This window comes from Cynoglossus semilaevis, chromosome 10, assembly GCF_000523025.1.
Source record: "Cynoglossus semilaevis isolate Cse_v1.0 chromosome 10, Cse_v1.0, whole genome shotgun sequence".
Lineage (NCBI taxonomy): Eukaryota > Metazoa > Chordata > Actinopteri > Pleuronectiformes > Cynoglossidae > Cynoglossus > Cynoglossus semilaevis.
The window spans coordinates 124,039-133,882 of NC_024316.1; the positions used below are offsets into that span (position 1 = coordinate 124,039).

At 39.6% G+C, this 9,844-nt stretch overlaps 1 protein-coding gene across 2 annotated transcripts; it reads right to left on the reverse strand.

The window, feature by feature from the left end:
• Positions 1–1,334: 1,334 nt before the first annotated feature.
• Positions 1,335–9,609, reverse strand: abcd1 (ATP-binding cassette, sub-family D (ALD), member 1). Of its 2 annotated transcripts, XM_025059578.1 has the most exons (18): positions 9,155–9,609; positions 8,131–8,182; positions 7,727–7,964; positions 7,542–7,651; positions 6,966–7,123; positions 6,690–6,877; positions 6,426–6,600; positions 5,679–5,869; positions 5,395–5,575; positions 5,174–5,316; positions 4,908–5,088; positions 4,467–4,561; positions 4,228–4,373; positions 3,799–3,944; positions 3,636–3,720; positions 3,409–3,534; positions 2,203–2,290; positions 1,335–2,052 (listed from the first exon to the last, which is right to left on the reverse strand). In XM_025059578.1, exons 3-18 carry the CDS (start codon positions 7,841–7,843, stop codon positions 1,927–1,929), a joined length of 2,256 nt encoding a protein of 751 aa, XP_024915346.1. In that variant the 5' UTR covers positions 7,844–7,964; positions 8,131–8,182; positions 9,155–9,609; the 3' UTR covers positions 1,335–1,926. The 2 variants fall into 2 exon arrangements, with proteins under 2 accessions (XP_024915346.1, XP_008316094.1); XM_008317872.3 differs by lacking the exon at positions 8,131–8,182 and having other exon boundaries at positions 9,155–9,608.
• Positions 9,610–9,844: the final 235 nt, after the last annotated feature.

The following is a 9,844-nucleotide window of genomic DNA, read 5'->3' on the forward strand; positions in this document are numbered from 1 at the left end:
AGGGCAGTGGTTATCAAAATAGGGGCTGTGAGGGTGCATTAGGTGGTCCTCAGGAAATCGGAAGGAAGAAAAAAAAAATCTTTTTTTTTTTATTATTATTATATGTCCTAAATCGTACATGTATTCTGCTGTAATAGATGGATTGCCAAGTTCCGATGTGATTACAACAATATAATCTGTGTAGATCTAACAGTTTGTGCCTGTGACCAAGCCGCGTCGCCTCTTTTAGCTAGCTAGCGCAAATAAGTTTTATTTACCGTATTTTCTGGACTACGTCGGCAAACAAGAAGGGGCTCAGGGCCGATCCTTGATGTAGTCCCACCTCCACCTTGAAGTCACCTCACTACTGTTGTACTATTCTCATACATGTCCTGCACCAAACTAACATACTTCACTGCCACTCCTGACTTCCTCATACAAAACCACAATTCCTCCCTTGGCACTTTGTCATATGCCTTTTCTTACAATACATAATGTAGCTCCTTCTAACCTTCTCTGTACTTCTCCATCAGCATCTTCAAGGCAAATATTGCATCTGTGGTACTCTTCCTAGGCATGTGCACTGTTGTTCACAAATCTCCACTTCCTGCCTCAACCTAGCTTCAACTTCTCTTTCCCAAATCTTCATCGTATGACTCATCAACTTTATCCCTCTGTAGTTGTTACAACTCTGTACATCACCCTTCTTATAAATTGGCACCAGAACACTTTTCCTCCACTCACCAGGCATCTTGTCAGTCTCTAAAATTCTGTTTAACAACCATGTCAGGAAATCTACATCCACTTCTCCTAGGCACTTCCATACTTCCACTGGTACGTCATCAGGACCAACTGACTTTCCATCCTCTTCAGGGCTTTTCTAACTTCATCCTTTCTGACCTGATCTACCTTCTTCCTACTAGTCTCTGGTTCCTCGTTCCTACGTTCCCTTTCATTTTCCTCATTCAACAACTCCTCAAAGTATTCCTTCATTGAAGGTTCGTTCAATTTTCAAAATAAAACATCTCTCAGACTCTATTCTGTTTGAAGTTTGAAGAGTCTGAATAACGTATTATTTTAAAATATTATCTTTAAATAAAGAAAGTAAATGGATATGTCTTTGAATTAAGTATATTACTGAAAATTAAGTACATTTTTTTTCCCACTGTGTGCTTAGCAGCCACGCACCTTGCTACATATTTACTAAAACCAAACTAAAAACTGTAACTGCACTGCTTCATTGCAGTGTCAAACATTGCCCAGATATTGTTTAGACTATAGATACTGTTTTAGATTACATTTCAGGTTTTTCTGAGTGCGTTTCCTCCATAAAGGAATTATGACAAAGGCAACTGTTGTGATGCTTACCTCTTTATTAAAATATTCTAAGATTATGGCCAGAGTTTGTTATTACTGAGAAATAATCATTTAAAATTTGGCACACGTTTCTTAGAGCATAACCTTCAGAATTACTCTTGGGGCTGACCAAGTTCTTGCATGCTCCTGTACTGCACGGGTTGTGCCGACGTTTCCTCATAAGATGCAAATCTGTTGCGAGGACAGGACTGGGTGTGTACAAAATGCAAAGGACAACAGGAGGGTCAACATTAACTTATTATATTAACGTATTAAAAATGTCAGTTTTGTATTTTGGTGTTATAACACCAGCATACAAAACAGTTTTTCACTGAAATATTGCAAAAGCAATTTCAGAAATGTTTTTTTCCTCTGTGCCTGTGGTTTTATTTTGCAAAAAGTGTTTTACTTTAATTTCTACAAAAATTAAAGTTTTTTTTGTATAATATAAAGATTTGATTGACTCTGGCAGATTCTCTCAGATTACAGATTAAAACACAGTCAGGGGGGCCAGCTTCAGTCATACAATTAGTCATACAGGTAAATCCTGCAGCATTTACTCCTTTGACTTGTCCTCATCATTTCATTTGCTCATTCATCAGGCTCCTCCATCTCACTCACACCCTCTCTTTCTCCCAGCAGGACACATAGCTCTGTCAGTCTCTGTTGCATCTTGGGAATTCCAGAGAGCTGGTTTTCCAGTCGATGTTTCTCCTCCTGACAGAAACATTGAACGGATCAGAGACAAAAAAAAACAGAATGGCCACAAAATGGAAACCAAAAATACCCTACAGAAGTGCAGAAGAAAAGGTTCTACATTGGAAACCACATTCATGAAGTGCTTCTGTGCTGTTTGGTTTTATATACCTGCAGAGACAGACGAGTAGATGCATCCAGAGGTTCAAACCTCCAACCTCCTTCTCCATCAAACTGAAGCACGTGAGAGTGGTACTTCCTGTGAGGGAATAAAATAGAAGATCAGTGCTCTGCTACCCCCTGTAGGACACGGACGATACATCTCCATCTGGGATATTTATGTGTTGTGGAAAATTATATAAATATTCTCTTCTAGAATACTTCAAGAAGAGTGTTGCATAGTTAACTGACTTCATATAAAATACCGCCACAGATTAACAACAATAATATGAAACAAAAGCAGTGCGAGTTCTGTATGATGCAGTAGAAATGAGTGTAATTCAAAGAAAATATTAACTTGTATATGATGGATAGTCTTGTATGTGTTGTATAGACTGGCCAAGTTTACCAACGACCTTTTAGACCTTCACCTTGACTTGCTGCTGATTACACTTTTGATATCAACAACATGCCTGACAGAAATAAACAGTGTGTTGGACAAAACGAGCCTGTCACCTTAAATGTATTCTGTTGCTGAACGCGCACCTCGGTAAACTTGGACATTCATTTTATTCTAGGTGAGGGTGTCCAGAGTAAGGTCTTAGAAGATGATGATAAGTGAGAACCAGGTGGTGATTTTGAACAACATTTATACTATCAATGTGAAGGAAAAGTGGGGGATTACTCCACAGTAGATGATCATTTTCAATCGTTATTTAAAAACACAGCAAATTCCCAAACATAGACAGATTTCCCGTTTGTTCGAAATATTACCGGCTAGCCCTCAACCTGGCCATGTTTATGTGTGCTGTTGTGTTCTAAAACTATCACAGACACTTTTACAGAGCAGGACTGTGAAATACTATCACAGAAACTTTGCTTGCTGTTGTGTTCTAAAACTATCACACATGACACTTTTACAGAGCAGGACTGTGAAAACAACTAGGATAGCATTACAATATTTTCTTTGCACTTTGCCTATATGAAAGTTATGACATTACATAAATATATATATGTGTAAATTCCCTAAATTCGAGCCTTGCATTCTTAGTTAAATGTATTATTAAAAAGCATTCCCTCCTCGTGTTATTGTTTTAATCACTGAAAAAAATATTGATGACATCACTAGCGACTAGTGCGCATCGACTCGCCTTAATTCTTAAGACTATACTTAAAAATAATTTGAAGCCATGCAACGTCACGTGCATGCATACTGACCATAACGAAGGCCTGTGCGTAATTGACAAGAGGGCTATCCCAGCATCCTTTGCAGCCTGGAAGATGTTTCCCTCCACATCAATACTAACAGCACTTGTACATTCGTCCAGCAAAGCATAGCGAGGGCTGAGTGAGATACACAATGAGTGACATGGGTTATTGAGAAAGTCACACAGGTGGAACATGAAGAAAAAAAAGAGTAACACCAGTTTTTTTTTTTTTTCTACCAGCGATAGAACATCCGAGCCATTCCCATCCTCTGCTTCTCTCCTCCAGATAGAACGTCCCGCCAGTCGCTCACTGCCTCCCAACCTAAACCATACACATAGAAACTCTACTGAGATCTTGTTACACTAAAAAAAAAAAACAAGTGCTCACTTTCAAACACACCTCCCTCACGGTCCAGGATATAGAGCAGGTGAACAGTTCTCAGTATCTCCTCCAATTGTGAATCAGTAACTCCTCTTTGAAGCATGTCGTCCACAGAATCTGGATAAATGACTTGGTCTCTGAGTGTCCCCTCTGACATATAGGGTCTAAAGACGAAGAAATAACAATAACACTGCAGCACTGTAGAATCAATTTATTAAATCCGTGACCTACATCTGTGGCATCTATTTATGAATTGTGGTATTATTTTTACAATTTATGAACACTGCTGCAATAACACTGTAGAATCAACTTGTCATTTATTAAATCTGTGACCTACATCTGTGACATCTATTTATTAATTGTGGTATTATTTTTACAATTTATGGCGGCCTTTATTTTGAACCTAAGTAACAATTGTCTCATTGACACTGTAGTAGTTTTTCCTACCTCTGAGGGATGTAGAACATGTGCTGTGGTTCTGGTCTGTACAGAACTCCCCCATACACAGGCCACAGACCACTGAGGATTCTGAAAAAGGAACTTTTTCCACAGCCATTTGGACCGGTGATCAAAACATTCATGCCCTCGTCCACCTTAGAGATGCCGAGTAAAACAAAGAACCACACATGAATACATCGAAGGGATGACACTGTCCTCTAAAGCGTTTTACTGAGAGAGCGTATCACCTGGATGTTTAGACAGCTCACCACCACATCTCCAGTAGGTGTGATGATTGGCAGGTTTTCACAGCGAATGCCCTTCTCCACACTGATCACCTGACCTTCACCAACAAACCATCAAAAACTAATTTACAAGAAGAAGAAGAAAAAAACAGTCCAGTGTGGCAGTAAGGCTAAAATGTTAAAAGATACTGTATATAAGACAGCATAGGCAATAAGACAACAACATAGCACAGTTAAAAGAATATGTCAAAGAACAACACAAACAGTATATAAAAATGCGACAAGTAGATTACACTGTCACAATAAAAGTTACAACACCACAAAATAACTGTGCGTGTCACAACATGGTAAGTATCACCAATCACCAATTTTTGGATGTAATCTCTACACAGCAACATGACACACAAGGCTACAGAGCTAACAGGAGAATTTCTGCTCACGCACCTCTTATCTCTAGACGTCCACTGACTCGTTGACCATGTTGAACCACAGCTTGGTCCTGTGCCCCAACTTCTGCTTGTGACACTTCTCTGTTTGCAGAGCGACGGTAGACTTCACTACTCACATCCTCAAACACATCCAGCATCTCTGAAACTCGGGAGGTGTAACCGGCCAACTCTGTGACCTGGTGAAACACGTGGTGTTACATGAACTCATACATGAGAATTATACGACCACAAAGCAAACGAAATTGCAGTTGTCGTTGTCACCTCCTTGTAGGAGCTAATGATTCTCTCTACAGCATCGGCACCAGCATTGAGCAGACTCCTGGCCATGGTGAAGGCCTGAGTCCTCTCACTGACCAGCTCCTCCTCCTTCATGGAGATTGCTGCCTGCTTCACCTCCTCTGAATCTGACATCCAACAGTGGTAACCACATCAGTGCTTAAAAAAAAACGTAATTTTCATTTGTATATGATGTATGTCTTTACCATGTTCAGAGTATCCTGTAGCAGTAATGATAGGCACAGCAACCATTATCAGACCAGACGCACTCCACACGTACTTCATCAGGAACTGTTCCAACATGACATACCAGAGACGCTTCAGCAGGTTCTGATGGATCTGAGTTGATAGAGCTGCATAGCTGCTATGCAGCTGGGACATCTCCACCTACAAAATCAAATATAGCCTGGATCAACAATGCTCTGGGCTCTATATAAAGACAAACACACCCAGCATCATACACCTGTTGGTGTGCTTAATTTGTTTTTACCTTGTGTCCTCCATAGAAGGCAATCTCCTCCGAGTTGGTGATAATGCGCGAGTGCATGTAGCGCAGCTCTCCTTTCTTCTTGGCCTCTTCTGCAACCAGTTTCCCAAAACTAGGTGAGCAGTCTCTCAGGACTTTAGCAGTGAGTGCGACTACTAGGCCAGCAATGACTGACGGCCATGTTGTGTTTGCACCTGAGAAACACAAACAATTAAAGTCTTTAACCATGCCTTACAACTAGGGATGGAAATCTCCTTACATAACGATTTGATCTGATTACGAAGCCAACAATTATAATCAGAAAATCTAGGTATAAATGAGAAAATTCCTTTATAAATAAAAAAACTAAAGGAAAACTATGTCATACATATAATCTGTGATATTGCATAGAAGTGCAATATACAGAGTGCATGGCAGTGTTGCACATAAGCCTCTACAGTGGACGCCTGAGAATCCACTGTAAAGGCTTATATGCAACACTGCCATCAAAACCTATTCTTATCATAGAAAATTTTAATAGCTGTCCACTGTAGTGACCGTCATGCATGAAAGGGTTAATGACATTATAGACAGCAGGTTTCTAATATACATAATCATCGTTATGGATTTAATTGATTTTTATAAACATTCAAGAGATAATTTCAAAATTACAACTCGCTCTTCAAACATTAATTAATTAATAAGCCAGAATAATGTACATTTTAAGTATATTAGGTTTCCCAACTGTTATCAACACACGCAGAACTGTACCTTTAGAGTGGGCAGTGCGCACCAGTGTATAACACGTGACTATCACGTCCAAGATGGGTTTAGTTAGGTTGGAGTACAGGTGTGCGATGGAGGCAGAAAACATGACAATGTCCTCAGTCAGGGACTGGTCAGGGTTGGACAGACGTCCATCCATGTTACTGACACGATAATATGTCTGTGGATAGGAGGTTAATTGTTGAGAAATCATCTAGCCGGGACTTAACAGGCAGTTTACTTTTCTTTTTATCTGTATCTGTTTGAGACCTGGTTGGTGAAGTACAGCTGGTAGGCATGGCTGACCAGACGACCTCTGAAGCGCAGACTCAGTTGGCCTTCCAGAAAGCGAATGGCACTGTTGATGAAGGTTGCAGGGACAGCGACTAGCAGCCACTTGGAAAGCTGCAGGATGAAAGACTGAGGGTCCTTCTGCACGATGGTCTTCACAATAGCTCCTTCACAACCACAGACATCAGAAGAGTAAAGGTAATTAAGAGAGGTATTGACAAAAACTCTCTTTGGGATAGACAGACAGTGACTGACCGTCCAGAGAAGCCACGTAGATGGACAGAAACGTTCTCGACATCAGAGTGATTGAATGTAGGACCAATAGTGCGAACTCAGGACACAGTAACCGTGGGAATAAGAGCTTTAACAGGCGAAACAGTCTAAGAGCAAACTCCCTGTTCACTGATGGAGACCTGGAGACACAGACATTTATCTTACCAGCTGCCAGCTTTAAATATTGTTTTTTATTTGCTTACTGTACTGTGAGTGTCCTCTGATGCTGGACCTAGCCTGCGACAGGCTGGCTTTGCACTCAAACATGAACTTTTTTTTTTTCAAAATTTGAACCTCCTATCTTAAAAATGGGTTATCTGCTGTAAGACAGATTTCAACCCGTTCTCTCCCATTCTATTGTTTGTTTAAAAAAATCTGTTATTGTAGCTGCTGGTTAATTTATGCATCCATCTGTAGATTCAAATGTTATATTGGACCTGTAGTGTTTTTAAATCCCTTGCTTAGATTTAGCTCAGTGACACAACTGACTACATGAGGCAACAGCTGACCAGCAGATCCTCTGTCCAGCTGAAATCACTGATCTTTCTCTGTAGTCACCTGCTGTCTTGTTTCTTCTTCTCTCTTCCACTTTGGACCGAGCTGGAGTGGGATGTGACTACACCCACAGGGAGTTTACGTCCAAACAACTGTCTTCCCACTGCACTTTTCTGTGAATGGGACCAACATAATTAGTAAAATCATATATTCTATTTCTTGCTAATGAGTATCAGACCTGGTCTTACCTGGATCCCTCTCACCACATATGGAGATATTTTTTTAAGGGCATAGAAGGCAAGTAGCACAGCTGCTACTTTCCTGGTTCTGGAGCTACGTCTCAGCTTTTCACAGGTAAGTTGCATGATAACAGAGATATGTTCGAAGACCAATCAGAGGACAGAAACAGTAGAGTCACATAGTCCAAACAGGATCGCTGAGAATGATGCCATCAGGGATACATCATGTTTGGCTTTGAGGCTGCACCTACAGGTGTGACATTCACATAGGAAAATCATTAATACGGTCATCATATTTTAGCTATCTATCCACAAGTTACACTCAAGTCTCCTGGGCCAAATCTGTCCAGCAATGTCATGTTGTGTGGCCCATCAGAGCTTGATATGTGTATGTTTGTCTGGGTAGCTGTTACCACAAACTTAATCTTCAAAATTTCTCTTTGTATTAGCCCATCTCCCAGGAACCTGGCAAATGGAAATATCAATAATAAATTGCAAAGGAACAAATGAAACAAGTACCATCTTCTTATCGCCCACAAAACTTGACTAACATAGTTATTTAATGAGAACCTGTTTTTTCATATTATCAGTCATGAACGTATCAAACGTTGTACGTGTAATATTAAACATAATTTTGCTTAAATCTTTTTTATTATTATAATTAGGGGAAAAAACAGTTGCAGTATGTTCAAACTAGACTGGTCATAAAAATTAACGTTAAACCTTATTGGCTAATACTGGTCCCTGAGTGATTGAGTTCGACACCCCTGCCCATAGCCAACTAGAGGCTATTTTAAGTTTTTTTTTTCTTGAATGTATAATTTCTGCAAATACATTTATTTTATCATTATTCAATACATTAACATTTTTCTTTTCAAATATCATTTTAATTAATTTCTAATCTCTGCAGACTGCCCTTTGACTAATCGTAGAGCTACATTTTTCACTATAACTGAGGTTTTTCTAAATGTACAGCTGCTAAATTTATCCCTTTTTTGGTTAAATTAAATCGTGTGGGTAATCATTTGAGAACTGTTTGTGGCCCAATCTCGACTTTTTACGCTGTCTACAAAATAGCTCTCGACCATTTCTCGACCCTAGTTACCCTACGTTTTGCCTACGCTTTTAGTAACGTCTCGCATTTTTGCTTCATTTCATCTCCAATTAAGTTATCGCTTTAGCATTTTTAAGCGCCTTTTGTACTTGTTGTTTACTTCTGACCATGTAACTTGTTGCTGGTGGATCCACCGTTTCCTGTTTTAATTATTATTATCTATGTTGCAGTACAGTAACAGTGATATAGCAATACCTCCCCAGTGTTATTATAGTAACACCACGTACTATAACATAACTACTTCGGGTATTACTGACCCTATGTAACTTTTGGTAACGTTATTTACGATTACGATTTACGACGATACAGGAACTGTTCTGTACCTGGTTTATGTGATATGACTGCGTAGAACTTATCCTGGTTCTCACAGATAAAAGGTTCCCGTTACTTTCCGCTAGCGTCGGTAGCCACAGCTAACATCTCCTTTTCTTCATTGAGTGGCATATAAATATTTTCATAGTTTAAATAAAAAAAAAACAAAAACCTTAAAATCGAACTAGCTAAAAAAGTTGAATCACCTGACCGCTAACAGGGCTAACAGTGCTAACAGTTCTAAGTTTCTCTAGTGTCTGACGAAAACATGAGCAGGTTCTCAGCTTTTTCCGGTTTGATTTGATACTTGTGTTCCGGTTTTAGCTGTGACCAGCAAGTGTTGCGTCCCTCCTCCTCGTCTGCTTATTCCGTGTTTATCCGGACTTTGAAACTGCTAGTGAAAGAAAGGTTATGCAAGTTTACGTCGAAAGAGAGGGCTGCGTCGGAATTCTCTTCCTCCACCCTTCCTCTTTCTTTCCCATTTCCTTTTCTAGACCATCATAAACTGACGGACTTTACCAACTGGTAAATGGAAATAATAGTGAGGCAGACAGGTAAACTATCTCAGACCGCTTATCACTGATTGGAAGACGTTTATGGTTGAAATAACTTTACCTCAGCTAAGGATTTATTAGTACTTATCAGATGATTTTTTGATTATCTTTTATTAACCAAACAGATCATTTCTTTTGAAGAGTCTA

Coding starts and splice junctions, on each gene's coding strand:
- abcd1 (XM_025059578.1), bottom strand. CDS start 7,843: ATGCAACTTACCTGTGAAAAGCTGAGACGTAGCTCCAGAACCAGGAAA. Junction 4,374..4,466: donor TGAGCTGTCTAAACATCCAG/GTGATACGCTCT, acceptor GGCATCTCTAAG/GTGGACGAGGGCATGAATGT. Junction 3,945..4,227: donor ATGTTCTACATCCCTCAGAG/GTAGGAAAAACT, acceptor CTTCGTCTTTAG/ACCCTATATGTCAGAGGGGA.